The following is a 16,900-nucleotide window of genomic DNA, read 5'->3' as shown; positions in this document are numbered from 1 at the left end:
TTTGAAATTAGGGTATTTTCGGGCAAAAAGCATGGACTATAGCCCATGGTTTTGATCGATTTTGGTATATTTTCACACCTTTTACAAAATGATGATTTTTTTATGAGGGTTTGAAAATAGGGGATTTTTGGTCAAAAAGCATGGACTATAGCCCATGGTTTTGATCGATTTTGGTATATTTTCACACCTTTTTCATAATGATGATTTTTTTATGAGGGTTTGAAAATAGGGGATTTTCGGGTATTTTCGGGCAAAAAGCATGGAGTATTGCTAATGGTTTTGATCGATTTTGGCCCATTTTTACACCTTTTTCATAATGATGATTTTTTCATGAGGTTTTGAAAATAGTGTATTTTCGGGCTTTTTTGGGCAAAAAGCATGGACTATAGCCCATGGTTTTGATCGATTTTGGTTAATTTTCACACATTTTTCATAATGATGATTTTTTTATGAGGCTTTGAAAATAGGGGATTTTCGGGCTTTTTTGGGCAAAAAGCATGGACTATAGCCCATGGTTTTGATCGATTTTGGTTAATTTTCACACCTTTTTCATAATGATGATTTTTTTACGAGGCTTTGAAAATAGGGGATTTTCGGGCATTTTTGGGCAAAAAGCATGGACTATAGCCCATGGTTTTGATCGATTTTTGCCCATTCTCACACCTTTTTCATAATGATGAATTTTTTATGAGGGTTTGAAAATAGGGGATTTTCGAGCAAAAAGCATGGACTATAGCCCATGGTTTTGATGGATTTTTGCCCATTTTCACACATTTTTCATAATGATGAGTTTTTTATGAGTGTTTTAAAATAGGGTATTTTCGGGCAAAAAGCATGGACTATAGCCCATGGTTTTGATCGATTTTGGTATATTTTCACACCTTTTTCATAATGATGATTTTTTTATGAGGGTTTGAAAATAGGGGATTTTCGGGTATTTTCGGGCAAAAAGCATGGAGTATTGCTAATGGTTTTGATCGATTTTGGCCCATTTTTACACCTTTTTCATAATGATGATTTTTTCATGAGGTTTTGAAAATAGTGTATTTTCGGGCTTTTTTGGGCAAAAAGCATGGACTATAGCCCATGGTTTTGATCGATTTTGGTTAATTTTCACACATTTTTCATAATGATGATTTTTTTATGAGGCTTTGAAAATAGGGGATTTTCGGGCATTTTTTGGGCAAAAAGCATGGACTATAGCCCATGGTTTTGATCGATTTTGGTTAATTTTCACACCTTTTTCATAATGATGATTTTTTTATGAGGCTTTGAAAATAGGGGATTTTCGGGCATTTTTGGGCATAAAGCAGGGACTATAGCCCATGGTTTTGATGGATTTTGGCCCATTTTCACACCTTTTTCATAATGATGATTTTTTTATGAGGCTTTGAAAATAGGGGATTTTTTGACAAAAAGCATGGACTATAGCCCATGGTTTTGATCGATTTTGGCCCATTTTTACACCTTTTTCATAATGATGATTTTTTTATGAGGGTTTGAAAATAGGGGATTTTCGGGCTTTTTTGGGCAAAAAGCATGGACTATAGCCCATGGTTTTGATCGATTTTGGTTAATTTTCACATTTTTCATAATGATTTTTTTATGAGGCTTTGAAAATAGGGGATTTTCGGGCTTTTTTGGGCAAAAAGCATGGACTATAGCCCATGGTTTTGATGGATTTTGGCCCATTTTCACACATTTTTCATAATGATGAGTTTTTTATGAGGCTTTGAAAATAGGGGATTTTCGGGCTTTTTTGGGCAAAAAGCATGGACTATAGCCCATGGTTTTGATGGATTTTGGCCCATTTTTACACCTTTTTCATAATGATGATTTTTTTATGAGGTTTTGAAAATAGGGGATTTTCGGGCTTTTTTGGGCAAAAAGCATGGACTATAGCCCATGGTTTTGATCAATTTTGGTTAATTTTCACATTTTTCATAATGATGATTTTTTTATGAGGCTTTGAAAATAGGGGATTTTCGGGCATTTTTGGGCAAAAAGCATGGACTATAGCCCATGGTTTTGATGGATTTTGGCCCATTTTCACACCTTTTTCATAATGATGAGTTTTTTATGAGTGTTTGAAAGTAGGGTATTTTCGGGCAAAAAGCATGGACTATAGCCCATGGTTTTGATCGATTTTGGTATATTTTCACACCTTTTTCATAATGATGATTTTTTTATGAGGCTTTGAAAATAGGGTATTTTCGGGCAAAAAGCATGGACTATAGCCCATGGTTTTGATCGATTTTGGTATACTTTCACACCTTTTACAAAATGATGATAGTTTTATGAGGGTTTGAAAATAGGGGATTTTTGGACAAAAAGCATGGACTATAGCCCATGGTTTTGATCGATTTTGGTATATTTTCACACCTTTTTCATAATGATGATTTTTTTATGAGGGTTTGAAAATAGGGGATTTTCGGGTATTTTCGGGCAAAAAGCATGGAGTATTGCTAATGGTTTTGATCGATTTCGGCCCATTTTTACACCTTTTTCATAATGATGATTTTTTCATGAGGTTTTGAAAATAGTGTATTTTCGGGCTTTTTTGGGCAAAAAGCATGGACTATAGCCCATGGTTTTGATCGATTTTGGTTAATTTTCACACATTTTTCATAATGATGATTTTTTTATGAGGCTTTGAAAATAGGGGATTTTCGGGCATTTTTTGGGCAAAAAGCATGGACTATAGCCCATGGTTTTGATCGATTTTGGTTAATTTTCACACCTTTTTCATAATGATGATTTTTTTATGAGGCTTTGAAAATAGGGGATTTTCGGGCATTTTTGGGCATAAAGCAGGGACTATAGCCCATGGTTTTGATGGATTTTCGCCCATTTTCACACCTTTTTCATAATGATGATTTTTTTATGAGGCTTTGAAAATAGGGGATTTTCGGGCATTTTTGGGCAAAAAGCATGGACTATAGCCCATGGTTTTGATCGATTTTTGCCCATTCTCACACCTTTTTCATAATGATGAATTTTTTATGAGGGTTTGAAAATAGGGGATTTTCGAGCAAAAAGCATGGACTATAGCCCATGGTTTTGATGGATTTTTGCCCATTTTCACACATTTTTCATAATGATGAGTTTTTTATGAGTGTTTTAAAATAGGGTATTTTCGGGCAAAAAGCATGGACTATAGCCCATGGTTTTGATCGATTTTGGTATATTTTCACACCTTTTTCATAATGATGATTTTTTTATGAGGGTTTGAAAATAGGGGATTTTCGGGGATTTTCGGGCAAAAAGCATGGAGTATTGCTAATGGTTTTGATCGATTTTGGCCCATTTTTACACCTTTTTCATAATGATGATTTTTTCATGAGGTTTTGAAAATAGTGTATTTTCGGGCTTTTTTGGGCAAAAAGCATGGACTATAGCCCATGGTTTTGATCGATTTTGGTTAATTTTCACACATTTTTCATAATGATGATTTTTTTATGAGGCTTTGAAAATAGGGGATTTTCGGGCATTTTTTGGGCAAAAAGCATGGACTATAGCCCATGGTTTTGATCGATTTTGGTTAATTTTCACACCTTTTTCATAATGATGATTGTTTTATGAGGCTTTGAAAATAGGGGATTTTCGGGCATTTTTGGGCATAAAGCAGGGACTATAGCCCATGGTTTTGATGGATTTTGGCACATTTTCACACCTTTTTCATAATGATGATTTTTTTATGAGGCTTTGAAAATAGGGGATTTTCGGGCAAAAAGCATGGACTATAGCCCATGGTTTTGATCGATTTTGGTATATTTTCACACATTTTTCATAATGATGATTTTTTTATGAGTGTTTGAAATTAGGGTATTTTCGGGCAAAAAGCATGGACTATAGCCCATGGTTTTGATCGATTTTGGTATATTTTCACACCTTTTACAAAATGATGATATTTTTATGAGGGTTTGAAAATAGGGGATTTTTGGACAAAAAGCATGGACTATAGCCCATGGTTTTGATCGATTTTGGTATATTTTCACACCTTTTTCATAATGATGATTTTTTTATGAGGGTTTGAAAATAGGGGATTTTCGGGTATTTTCGGGCAAAAAGCATGGAGTATTGCTAATGGTTTTGATCGATTTTGGCCCATTTTTACACCTTTTTCATAATGATGATTTTTTCATGAGGTTTTGAAAATAGTGTATTTTCGGGCTTTTTTGGGCAAAAAGCATGGACTATAGCCCATGGTTTTGATCGATTTTGGTTAATTTTCACACATTTTTCATAATGATGATTTTTTTATGAGGCTTTGAAAATAGGGGATTTTCGGGCTTTTTTGGGCAAAAAGCATGGACTATAGCCCATGGTTTTGATCGATTTTAGTTAATTTTCACACCTTTTTCATAATGATGATTTTTTTACGAGGCTTTGAAAATAGGGGATTTTCGGGCATTTTTGGGCAAAAAGCATGGACTATAGCCCATGGTTTTGATCGATTTTGGCCCATTCTCACACCTTTTTCATAATGATGAATTTTTTATGAGGGTTTGAAAATAGGGGATTTTCGAGCAAAAAGCATGGACTATAGCCCATGGTTTTGATGGATTTTTGCACATTTTCACACATTTTTCATAATGATGAGTTTTTTATGAGTGTTTTAAAATAGGGTATTTTCGGGCAAAAAGCATGGACTATAGCCCATGGTTTTGATCGATTTTGGTATATTTTCACACCTTTTTCATAATGATGATTTTTTTATGAGGGTTTGAAAATAGGGGATTTTCGGGTATTTTCGGGCAAAAAGCATGGAGTATTGCTAATGGTTTTGATCGATTTTGGCCCATTTTTACACCTTTTTCATAATGACGATTTTTTCATGAGGTTTTGAAAATAGTGTATTTTCGGGCTTTTTTGGGCAAAAAGCATGGACTATAGCCCATGGTTTTGATCGATTTTGGTTAATTTTCACACCTTTTTCATAATGATGATTTTTTTATGATGCTTTGAAAATAGGGGATTTTCGGGCTTTTTTGGGCAAAAAGCATGGACTATAGCCCATGGTTTTGATGGATTTTGGCCCATTTTCACACATTTTTCATAATGATGATTTTTTTATGAGTGTTTGAAAATAGGGTATTTTCGGGCAAAAAGCATGGACTATAGCCCATGGTTTTGATTGATTTTGGTATATTTTCACACCTTTTTCATAATGATGATTTTTTTATGAGGCTTTGAAAATAGGGTATTTTCGGGCAAAAAGCATGGACTATAGCTTATGGTTTTGATCGATTTTGGTATATTTTCACACCTTTTACATAATGATGATATTTTTATGAGTGTTTGAAAATAGGGTATTTTTGGGCAAAAAGCATGGACTATAGCCCATGGTTTTGATCGATTTTGGTTAATTTTTACACCTTTTTCATAATGATGATTTTTTCATGAGGTTTTGAAAATAGGGGATTTTGGCGCATTTTTGAGCAAAAAGCATGGGCTATAGCCCATGGTTTTGATCGATTTTGGCCCATTTTCACAAAAAGGATGGAGTGTAGCCCATGGTGAGTTTTTGAAATAACAATTGTTAATGTAAAAAGGTACACTAGCTGACTAAAAGATTCATTTATTTTTGCATTAAACGAATAATTATACTTTCAATTTTACTTGAATTATTGTAATTATTTACGTTGGATTGTTCTGAGGACTATACTTTATATGTGGAAGTCTGATTTTTGGAGAAATGAGAAAAACTGTTTTTTGCTGGCAGCAGAACCTTTTTTTTTCTTTTGTAAAGAGATGTAGGATGTTATGCTTGTCGCGCATGCGTGGCGTGATAAAGCAACGCTGTTATGATTTCGACAGATAGTGTATAATAACGTTTGGCGCTACGTTTTGTTACACTTGCTCATGCGCTTTCGTTCACGAACTGCGGTGTGTTACAGGAAATTAAACGTCCTACATCGGCAGAGTCAATTTGTCCCAATCAAAACAAAAGAAAAATAGGCTCTGCAAGCAGGGAAAGCTGTTTTTAAAAATAAATAGCTATAATAAGAAATACTTTAAATATGGCTATGAGCTGCGGATTACTCTTGTTAGTTGGTTGATGTAGCTTGAAGTGTTTTTTTTTTTACCTCTTGTGACCATTGCAGTAGCAATATGGTAGCACTAATAACAAACGAATGCATCCGGTCATTTTGAGTGTTTGCATCGGACGAATTACGTCAATTGGTAACCGTCAAAACAGAAGAGCTGTTTTGGGATTATCCAGATTATTGCGTATCTTGTCGGAAACGCTCTGAAAGCGAGGCTACACGAGATTCAACCTATTAGCAACACGTGTCTGAATGCGCGCTTGCGCAATAGTGAGTTATGCTTAAACGGAAGCTCTTTCACTTTCACCAACCCTAAAATTAAGTTCACTTCATTGACATCTTGGTACTGTCCGTTCTACTTTACTGCATAACCAACAATGTGTGATCTCATGATCCATGCAATAGCGTTCAGGTCTCTGGCGATGAACGTCTCATATGAAACGGAAGAAAACCCAGCCTCTGTGATAAAGGTTGCCGTTTCAGTAGAACAGGAACAGCCGTCACTTAAATACTTCCATAATCCATCGAAGTATTTTTGGAACGTTCTTCTTAAACTGCCTTCTTCGTCTGAAAATAAAAGGAAACGAAAAGTTGCCAAAAATACAAAGGTATAAATCGAAGTTAGGTAATACAGGAAGAAGATTCGTTCTCTACTCCACCCAATCTGCCTCATATATTATATTTTTACCACAGTTAGTCGGGGTTGCGAACTCATCCAAATGAATGCAGGATATTTGGCCGGACACAAAGTCAAAGCTGGAGCTTTCTTATGTCAGCATAAGCATAAGAACATTTATTATTATATGTTTATTTCAACTTCAGACATTTTTGCTACATGAATACAGAATATTGCGGGCATGAATAGTCTTTACAAAGTTTTACAAAGATGTATACAAATTTAACAATTGTACAGACGTTTCACAATCTCACAGTTCTGTGAAATAACCCATTTCTGACACTTTCTTACAATTTTTAGACCTTCAGTGAGGCCTACATTAGCCAGCTTACTAATCAAATCCGTGTGATACCAGATAGAAAATCAAATACTATGTTGACTTGCGTTACTTTATATCCAGGGTACATTCTTTTAAGACTATATCTTAAGTCAGTCTATTTAATTTCATTATTATTATTATTATCATTATTATTATTATTATTATTATTATTATTATTTTTTTTTTTTTTTTTGCCAAAAATACGGGCATATTTTTTCTTAGACTTGTCCCTAAGTCTACCTCTCTTGTTTACCCCCCACGAGGTGAGTATTTTTTCAAGCGAAGCGAGCGAGAGACGGCGGACTTTGCGAAAGTCCATTCTAAATCCATCGATCGATTAGACTGGTATTGTTCAAAACTAAAGAACGATTAGATTACATTGATTTTGATTGACTTGATAAATAGACGCCAATCGATTGTTTTCATTTATTTTATTTCGTTGTTCGGGTATGATAGACAAATTTACAACAACCTATAATTAGTTCACTTTGTTTATATTGCTTTTTTTTTTAAAAAGTCTTCGTAGGGCATCAGTTTGATCCCCATTGAAGACAATTAACTCATCCAAAAATCCCAATCTTCGTTGCAATTTACGTTCGGCCCCAGTGATCGTGATTTACTACAACCTGAAGGGGGAGGGGGGAGGGGGTTATAGTATCCATAAACTGAATATTAAGCCAAGTATTTGAAACATACACTGAAATACTGTAGACGTGGACGAGATTGGGTCAGAAGATTACTTACGATTAACGTAGCTTACCTAGAACGTGTTCCAGATAGTATAAACAGCCGCCCTGTGGAATACAGTAAAAAGGGTGGTGAGGAGTGATTGCTAGAGAGCCGGCTGATGGGAATTAACCCGCCCTATTCCCGAGATATATGATATAGACATAAATCAAACAGGTATTAGCGGGTAAGGGAATAGTGAAGTTCTTGGGGTGTAAAGAAGAGGGTGAAAGCGTTATTCAGTATGTTTGTTATAATTAATACTGTCTTTTTGTTAAACATGTAATGGTCACCTCCATTCAAGAAAGAAAATATTCAAAATATTGCATTCAGCTTCCGATGTGCCAACAGCTATTTTTGAGAGTCTTAGCCATGCAAATAGGCCATATGTACATTTTCGATTATAGTACAAATGTTATAGTCATCATCGCTCGTAAAAAATGTTAATATTGGACTTTTTTCGGTCCTTCCGTTGCCAGCATTTTTGTGGTGCATATGCCATGCTGGAAAATCGGCCGTAATGAGCGCAAATGAGCAAAAATATGCTATTATAATAGAAGCCAAGCATAAAGATTGTTCCACTTTGCTTATTCCCTACCAGGGAAGAAGTAGGTAAAAAGGAGAGACTTTGCTCACAGGTAACTCAGTGTTCTAACTTTTTAAAGATTTTATTACGGCAAATGGGCCCCAAATCTTATAATGAGTGGTTTTAACTCACCGGTTTTAATACTCGTTTGATTTCTTGTAACACCTTGGGAATATCCTGAACAGAGCATAGAGTCAAGGTACAAACCACAACTGCTACGGAATTCTCTTCTATTTCAGCCATGTCCTCAGCAAATCCAGTAACTACCTTTTTGATTGTGATGTTTGGAAATTTATCTGCGTTGTTCTTGAGGTACTTTTCCATATGGGGGTTAGGGTCAATGGCGATGACTGAACTCCCTTCAGGAAAGAAAGCAAAATTCGCTCCTGTACCAGAACCAATCTCTAAAATATCTCCTTTGATGTTCTGCAGTGTTGGCTTCATACTTGAAAACAACTCCTGCTTAACCTTCTGGATTGCTTTGTTGTGTAATTTACTAAAAATGTCCATGTGTAGAGCAAAGCCTTTCTTGTAGAGGTTTGAATTGATGACGACATTCCTGAGCCGTCCACTACTAGCTACTACCAAACACAATGCGAGTAATATCACAACCCCAAGCAAGCCAAGTACCTCAACCATCTTCTGCTACTTGCTTTTTTGCTTGCGATAAACTGTAAAGAAATGACAACAGGACGTTTAATGATTAATTAAGGCTAGAGCTTCACATAGTCCTGCTCATTTGTCGATGCTAATAATACACTGTTAAGCTATCTCTTTCTCAAAACAATGTAATGAATCTCCCTTAAACTGATGAAACCCAAGCCAATGGATTTCGCAAGCTTAAACAAAAGTAATTCTTAATCAAACCAATTCGCAATAGATAAACTCGTCAGACCTGCTAATAAATTGGGAAAACCCAATTAATTTTTGAAAAGCAATGCGGTCGGCAGTGTTGGTCATTGTTCAAGTAGTACATGAATAGTTTTTGTTTTGTGGTCCTAAACGCCCTCAGGCTAATCATAGATAATGAAAGAGGTCAGAGTAAAATACTTAGTAGATATTACTTTACTATTCCTAATGTCATCATCATGCAGTTCTCAAAGCTGACAACCCGCCAGACAATTACTTTCTCACTGATTAAAATTGCGATCGATATATCTAATTGACCGGTTTTTAGCTATTTTAGTTAATGGTATATGATTTTATTAAATATTCACTTTACCATTAACGGTATGCGTTGGACTTGAACTATAATTGTACTCTAGAATTTTCTGTCAAACAAGGCCAGCAGTTTAGAACTTCTGTTGAAACTTTTCAGAAAGAATAAGATATATAATAATTTATATGAGAATAGTAATATTTCAGTTTCAATGCCTTGGCTGCTAACACTAATTAAATCTAGAATGGACGTTCAGGCTTCGTTGGCTTGATAACAGTTAGTTACTTTAGTTACAGCGTCTTTCTATTTCACAAGAGTAAGTAGGTTTGCAGAAACCTATGGCTAAGAACCATAAAGACACCCTACGTTTGTCATGTCATGCACGTATCAGATGTCTCAGATGAGACGGCGACTTGCTTATTGAATATTCCTGCAATTTTTTACCCGGATCTTTGCGATGCCGCTTCTTGTGCCTTATGACTGGCTTTTACACGACTGAATGCATGTATGCAGTTTTCGTATTTGAGTAATAACGAATACTTGAATGAATTTTTGAATGTGGAAATTGTTAATCTAAGTTTCTAAGCAAAAGTTTTAAATTCAATTTATAATGATTTATCAATATTTACCGGGATGACTATTATGAAACATACCGATCAAAAGCTGTATGTACGCGAGAATGACCTTGATTGAACCTCAGATGTCGAACTATTATATTATTTTGTTTTTGTGCCTGTATATATAGCATAAACACGGAAGACGAACTTGTCATTCAACAAAGGCTTCTAATTCCCCCGTTTCCGTTAGACAATGAAGCAACATTTCACCATTTGACACAGATCAAGAATAATCAATGATGTAACCCTTCGAATTACATGTGTTGTTTTGGCACAACAAAGAAAGCAGGAGTGATTGTGTTTTATGACTTTAAAGTGCACCTACACCCTATTTTTTTAATATTCTTAACTGTTTGTACGGAACTTTTTAAAATGTTTTGTGGTATTTCGGTCACATTTGAAAAAAAAATTGAATGCGAAAAATTGTTTTAAAAATACGAAATGCGTGGTCCATTACCGCAGAATCAAAGCGGGAGTCTGGGTCCGAGTGTGACGTCACCCCAGGCCATGACTTGTTGCTTGGTGCACGAAAGTTAGTAAACAGATCGAGTACTTTTGAAACACAAGAGATTTTTGAAGACAAATTCGTGAAGATGGACTCTGATAACTCTGATCTAGAGACATCTTTTGACTTACAAGATGAATACGATGTTGAGGACGAATGTTTTGACTGTTCTGAGCAGTCCGATTCAGGAGAATATTTGTCAGTCGAAGGAAATGATGATACCTCTGAGTGGTACGAAGGGCATCATTCAGGAGAACCTCTGGCAGACGAAGAATGGACGAGACAGTATGAAAATACTGAACGAGAAAATGCCAAGATTGAGGAAATGCTTCACAAACGATTGACTGCCGTTAGCGTAGTAAGCGAATGGTGAGTTTTCTGTGCTATTGAAACATAAAAGCGCCCCGTGAATTTATAATGCGAGAGCGGTTTCGCCAAACCGTAAACAATGTTTTTGAATGAGCTCGAGGATGACACTAACCAAGATTGCGACTTTTGTAAGCTTTACAGTTTCTTGTTACGTGTACATTGAACATTCGTGTTTTTACTGTTTGTTTTGAAGGTGCAAGTGTGGCAATTGCTCTACTGAGATGCTAGTAAATATAAGCGAATGCTATTGCTGCAAAGAACTCGACGGATGCGACGAAGCTCTCCATTCTCAAGAAGTCCTTCAAGACCTTGATGAAAATGCCGAGCTGAACTGCATAACCGAACATCCTGGCTTCTCAGCAGTATGTCTCCAAAAATGGAGTCTTAAGCTAGCAGCTGATAAGTACAAAACCAGAGATCGGAAAAGATATCAACAATCAGGATCAGAGGAAAGGTAAGCTGTATTTGTGGCTTCTTTATGTACACATTATACTTTAACCAAAGAAATTATGAAAAAACCTTATCAATAAAAAGTTAAATATGCCAAAAATATTTTTATAAAGCAGTTTGTCCTTCTTGACATTAATTCCAAGGATTGCATGGGATATGATAATTTTTGCAGTGAACCAACCCCCAAACTCATGAAATTACCTTAATAAATCAAACTATTTTATATTCATTAGTTATTGATCATAATTTTGTTGTAATCACACACTAAACTGATTCATTATTGACATTCCAGCTTCCTTCGTAGCATTGCATATAGGGAGTTCACAAGACTAGTGCATGGGTATTTGGGATACAAGAGACGAATTCCACTACCAGCCTGTGCTTACACACGCATCAGAGAATGTTTCAGAATTTCTGAAGATGAACTACACAGTGGGTTTGAAATGGATCTTGAGCCTTTAGTTTGACTGCACAATGACAAGATATAAAAATAAAAAGTATTTAATACAAATTTTGTAGATGAAACAATTTAGTGTTTTAATAGTCGATGTTTTTTTTAATTTCTTTGGTTTTTTGGACAGTCAATGACATTCTTGTGTCCTTTCATAGGATTTTTGCATAGGCTGCAATGTGGGGCTCTCTTGGCATGTTCTCTACTTGTTAGTTGGTTTTGTTCAGGGACATCTAAAGAAAAAATATTAAAAATGTATAAGTAATATAAAATTTATAAATTTAGCTAAGATGTAAAAAGTACCTGCACAAGTAGGAGGAACATCCTCAACCACAATGCTTTTCCTGTGCAAGTGCTTTTGAAGAGCCTCCTCTCTTGGCTGCTTCTCCAGCATTGAATTCATTGGTGCTGGGGTCATCTGTCTTAATTCATCTTGTGCAGCAGTCAAGTCTTCTTTTGATGAATTCATGAACGTCTGGAAAATTTCTTCCACGTAACCTATAATAAAAATTGAGTTTAAAATTATGAGTGACAAAAATGTAACCCTTGAAGCACAACACATAGCCTACCATAGTCTGGTTTTACTCTGACATCCCTTATCGTGGCTTCTCCATTTTTGAACTTGGGATAAACCACCTTTTGTCTGTTGTTGCCTCCCGTTGTTTCTACCTCTCTCCGAAGACACTTTGGGTTGCTGCAGGCAGTTTTTATTACAACTTCTGTCCCAACTTGGCTCACTTCTACCAGGGGGTTATCACTTTTGCAACAGTGACAAAACTTGAACAGCAATAACAGCTGGGACAGAAAAACAATGAACTTTGGCTCTGATCGCAGATTGGTGTCATTCAATTGAACCCTGAAATAAGTATATGTGATATGTGTTAAAAATATTAAATGGGTATATTAGCAGTATCATGAAGTGCAGCTACATTATGTTGTACATGGCATTAGTAAACATGAACATTATAAAGTAGAGAGGGGAAAAACACACCTGTGAGCTGAATTTTCTATATCATCCTCAGATTCATTTGCTGACTCCTCTGACTGTGTTTCATAGCTGTCATCTGGTTCTTCTTCTGTTACTTCCTCCTTGCTTTGGTCATCACTGTCGTAATCCCACTCTGAATCAGTTACACTTTCTTCTTGAGGAACTGAGTCACCCACTGTCTGAGTTGCCTTGTTTTTCGTTTTGTTATTCTTAAGGCCTGATAATAATAATATTTATAAAGATTTCAAGTATTAGGTTCACAAATACATATTAGTATAATATATCCTTCTAGGAACCCTAAGAATGTTTGTCACTTATAAAATCACACATACTTATAAGGACTAGCTACATTACTTACGTCTTGTAAGCCTTCTGCATTCAAGCTTCCTTTTCCTCAGGTGTGATCTCAGGGATATTACTTGGTTTCTCAGCAGTCTCCTTTCTTTTTGCCATTTGGCTTCACCAGTCGTAGGGTCTCTAGTACTCGATGTCTCCTCCGTTTCCATGAAATCGACATTTTCGTCCTCCCTGTTCTCGGCACTCTGGTGAAAGAAAATCGATAGTCGATTGAGCTACACTGTATTATGTAAACAATCATCCTTACTCTACCATAAACAATGACTCGTGTTCAAAACATATGAGTAATAAAGCCCATAAGACTAAGTTGTAATAATAATCACCGTAATATCTTCAGTATTAGAGACAGGAGCAACTTCTAAAACCTCTTCTCTTTGTGCCACAGGCAAGAGCATAGGCTCAGGCTCGCTGACTGGTTCAGTTGTACCAGGGTCTTCGACAGTGGCGTCATCATGATGATCTTGATGTGCAGTACTACTGGGGACGCTTTTAGAAGCAGCAGTCGACACGGTGGCATTTTTTAATGATTCTCTTAAAGTCTATCACGAAAAATACACTTTATTAGTTTCATAAGAAGGTTGCAGTAAATGTTTTAGCTGAGTTTTTTACCTTTCTTCGATTGCGATATGTTTGCTGTTTCTTTGGCGAGTCTAGTTGACCAGCATGTAGCGTGGGGTAAACATTCACTCCAAAACTGTCTCGTTTCAGTCGAGGGATGGCCGGTTTTCCCAAGGTAGCAAGAGTTGTAAATCTTCGCTCAAATGATTCTACTCTAAAATGCACAGAACATATGCACGAGTTCCTTGTAGGCTCCCACTTTGCACGCTTCACCTTTACAAACTTTATCCATCTAGTCCTTCGCTTCTTGGCCTCGGGTCTTTCATCATTAAAATACGGAATACTATGAAGGGCAATCCCTTCAGGAATATTTGGAACGTTGCTACATCCCCAAACTACACATTTGTTGGGCATTTTAGCGTTTGGAAATAAAACGTATTTAAGAAATTTGATAAAAGCAAGCGAATAGTCTAGAAAAATCTGTATAGAATCTGTGGTAATCTTTGGTTGTGTTGGCCTGTGGTGACGTCACACACCGCTCGCCCCAATCTCCTCTGTAATTACGGCCATGGTTCACTTACTTCGGCTAAAATGGTCAATTTTTCAATCTTTGACAGAGCACCAAAAATTCCCGTTTTGATGGATCTAAAAAATTTTTCCACAAATCTGCTTTTTGTGCCTTAAAGTTTTACTCCAGATCAGAAAAAAATAGGGTGTAGGTGCACTTTAATGCCACCAGATTACGTATAGTGCATACATAAGATCACAAAACAATGCTTGCCCAACCCCATTAAGTATATTGTGAAATTTTCTTCTACATCTTCCTAGAATGTTCTAATTGTTTTATTTTAACAATACTGTAATAATTAGTTTTGAAGTGGTTTTTGAAATAAAGATAAAATTAAGTATTATTTGAGTTCTCTTTTGAAAAAGAATCGATTTCCGGTTAATCAAGTTTGGTGACTGGTTCCGGTCAACCTACGCCAGCAGGACACTGCGAATAATCGTAGGACGATGGAAATGCGCCAAGGCTGTGATCCATAACTCGTGCTTCCGATAACGTTAAAAAACTATAATCAATGTTAATACTTCTGACAGGCTGTCACAGAGACCAAAGAGTTAAGGTGGAAAGGAAAAAACAATTCGATATACGCACGGGACGTTTGGGCATGCACGGCCTTCATTTCTAAACTCTTAGTAGTAAATGTCGATTATATGTTACCAAAAGCTGGCTATCTATTTGAGTACAAATATCAGAAAGACTACGGCTACGTTCTAGTAAAATGATAGCCCGCCCTTTATGTCAACACTTAGTAGTCGATAGTTTTATGTTTCTTACTTGAGGCAGCTTGAACTTTGAAATTAACCATACAGTGAGGTCACTTTTGCCATTGCAAATTAATTTTAACAGTAATACATAGTGAATGCTGAGTAATTGTACTGAGATCGTTGAGCTTGCGCTTGGAAAATCATGTGTCGCAAACCAATTTGACAGAGTGTTGTCAGTAGGTGCGGCTCGTTTCTAAAGAGTGACGCATGCGTTTTTATGATTCCGAATACCAAACGGAATACCTATAGAAAAGACGAACTAATTTATTTATTTATTTCACAAGGCGCCAAAGGGAAGGTGAAAAAGCAACAGGACATTAAGTCCCCTACAACGTATTCTCACTCAAAACAGTGGGCGAATTCATGTGATTTCATATCAGTAAGCCAAGAGTAGCCTGTGTTTCAACCGGATGTGACGCAGGCTAAACAGAGTTGATGAGTAGAGTATTTTATGGTATACGTAACTGAATATTAGTCAACAATGATAGCCGTGCTCGAGTGTAAGTCAATTCCAACCAATACTATCTAGTGAAAGCTATGTAATTTCACCAAGACAACAAAAATTCGTAAGGTAGTCGGTGAGATTTAGTTTCTTCAATAGCTTTAGGAAGTGAGCATTTTACCGTCTTTCCGCGCTGAGGGTGGCGAGGAGAGCAACTCGTGTCACAATCCGGCTTTCAACACTCATTAATAGTTAAGGTATTCTGCAATCCGGAGAAAACCTTGAATATTAAAAACAATGCGCATGTTTTTTAGGTTCGCATTAGATTTCTGTTATTGTTGGGGAGTCAGTTAGCCAGTGACAAGTTGAACATGTCGTTGTAGATCATATCCGGATGATAAACGATGTTTTTTTAATTTATCAAGCTAATCTTGTTACAATGACCACTGGAATCACGCGATATTAACAAGTTCCAACTTTCATTATAATCAGCGAGGAAAAAAAAAAAGGTTTAAGAGAGTAAAAGAGTTCAGAAACCGCCTCATTCAATGGTATAAAACAAAGTAGGAGTCAGCCATTGCAAATATCGATATGTCAAGCCTGATTGGTCGATTCCGTGACTACAGATCATAAGAGAACTGACATATCCTACCTAGCTAAGTCCTCGCTAATTCGGCTCTCTTTTAGTGCTCAGTAATATGTCAACTATGTCAAAAGGAGATATCTTCATTTTACGATCAAACGTATCTGTACGAAGCCCCTGTACAAAGTAGTACTTGAAAAAATGTCTGAAATTTGCGGCACTTCTTACCTTTCATAATCGAACCTAATTACTACCCCATGTATATACCTTTTATGATAAATATATATAATATTACAAGTAGAATACATATTTGTACATTATTGATTACCTCGAGTCTCCTGCAGAAGTATGAAGGGAACAGTCGTTACTAATGTAGCAAATGCGTGCTGTATCAGTTGAATTCCAATGTTCTTGGCAACACCGCACGGCAGGGATGAGAAATGAATAGTACATAGTATCTACAGTTGATTGGTTTTCAAGAAGCAACTTGATCTCTTGTTTGTTGCAGATGCTATTTTCAGGTTGAAGGCACTTGATGCTGACATACATGGCTTGTCGTGTGATCTTTTACATTGTGATGTCATTTTTAAAACCGAACTGTCTGACGACAAGATCTTTAAATATTGCGTGAGATTAGTCCGCGGGCGAGTATTATTTATTATTTGTAATATTATTATTATTATTATTATTATTATTATTATTATTATTATTATTATTATTATTATTAACTGTCTG

At 36.1% G+C, this 16,900-nt stretch overlaps 3 protein-coding genes across 7 annotated transcripts; 1 reads left to right on the top strand and 2 right to left on the bottom strand.

Moving 5' to 3' along the window:
- Window positions 1–5,565: 5,565 nt before the first annotated feature.
- Window positions 5,566–16,776, bottom strand: LOC116292437 (thiol S-methyltransferase TMT1B). Of its 5 annotated transcripts, none has more exons than XM_031699756.2 (4): window positions 16,494–16,776; window positions 8,490–9,028; window positions 7,806–7,839; window positions 5,566–6,617 (listed from the first exon to the last, which is right to left on the bottom strand). In XM_031699756.2, the coding sequence occupies exons 2-4, from the start codon at window positions 8,994–8,996 to the stop codon at window positions 6,406–6,408; spliced, it is 753 nt and encodes a 250-aa protein (XP_031555616.2). In that variant the 5' UTR covers window positions 8,997–9,028; window positions 16,494–16,776; the 3' UTR covers window positions 5,566–6,405. The 5 variants fall into 5 exon arrangements, with proteins under 5 accessions (XP_031555616.2, XP_031555621.2, XP_031555620.2 ...); XM_031699761.2 differs by lacking the exon at window positions 16,494–16,776 and adding an exon at window positions 15,151–15,273; XM_031699760.2 differs by lacking the exon at window positions 16,494–16,776 and adding an exon at window positions 10,146–10,216.
- LOC148906138 (uncharacterized) lies at window positions 10,471–12,433 on the top strand. Its single transcript, XM_089038977.1, has 3 exons — window positions 10,471–11,007; window positions 11,201–11,461; window positions 11,750–12,433. Exons 1-3 carry the CDS (start codon window positions 10,547–10,549, stop codon window positions 11,922–11,924), a joined length of 897 nt encoding a protein of 298 aa, XP_088895103.1. The 5' UTR covers window positions 10,471–10,546; the 3' UTR covers window positions 11,925–12,433.
- On the bottom strand, window positions 11,943–14,502 carry LOC148906137 (uncharacterized). Its single transcript, XM_089038976.1, has 7 exons — window positions 13,863–14,502; window positions 13,577–13,792; window positions 13,255–13,438; window positions 12,900–13,113; window positions 12,478–12,764; window positions 12,212–12,406; window positions 11,943–12,141 (listed from the first exon to the last, which is right to left on the bottom strand). The coding sequence occupies exons 1-7, from the start codon at window positions 14,223–14,225 to the stop codon at window positions 12,014–12,016; spliced, it is 1,587 nt and encodes a 528-aa protein (XP_088895102.1). The 5' UTR covers window positions 14,226–14,502; the 3' UTR covers window positions 11,943–12,013.
- Window positions 16,777–16,900: the final 124 nt, after the last annotated feature.

The sequence above is a fragment of the Actinia tenebrosa genome, unplaced genomic scaffold (assembly GCF_029948245.1).
Source record: "Actinia tenebrosa isolate PJP-AT-01 unplaced genomic scaffold, QUT_ActTen_1.0 PGA_scaffold6__47_contigs__length_16458017, whole genome shotgun sequence".
NCBI lineage: Eukaryota > Metazoa > Cnidaria > Anthozoa > Actiniaria > Actiniidae > Actinia > Actinia tenebrosa.
Note: the sequence above shows the minus strand (reverse complement) of the source record. Positions and strands in the feature narration are given on the sequence as shown.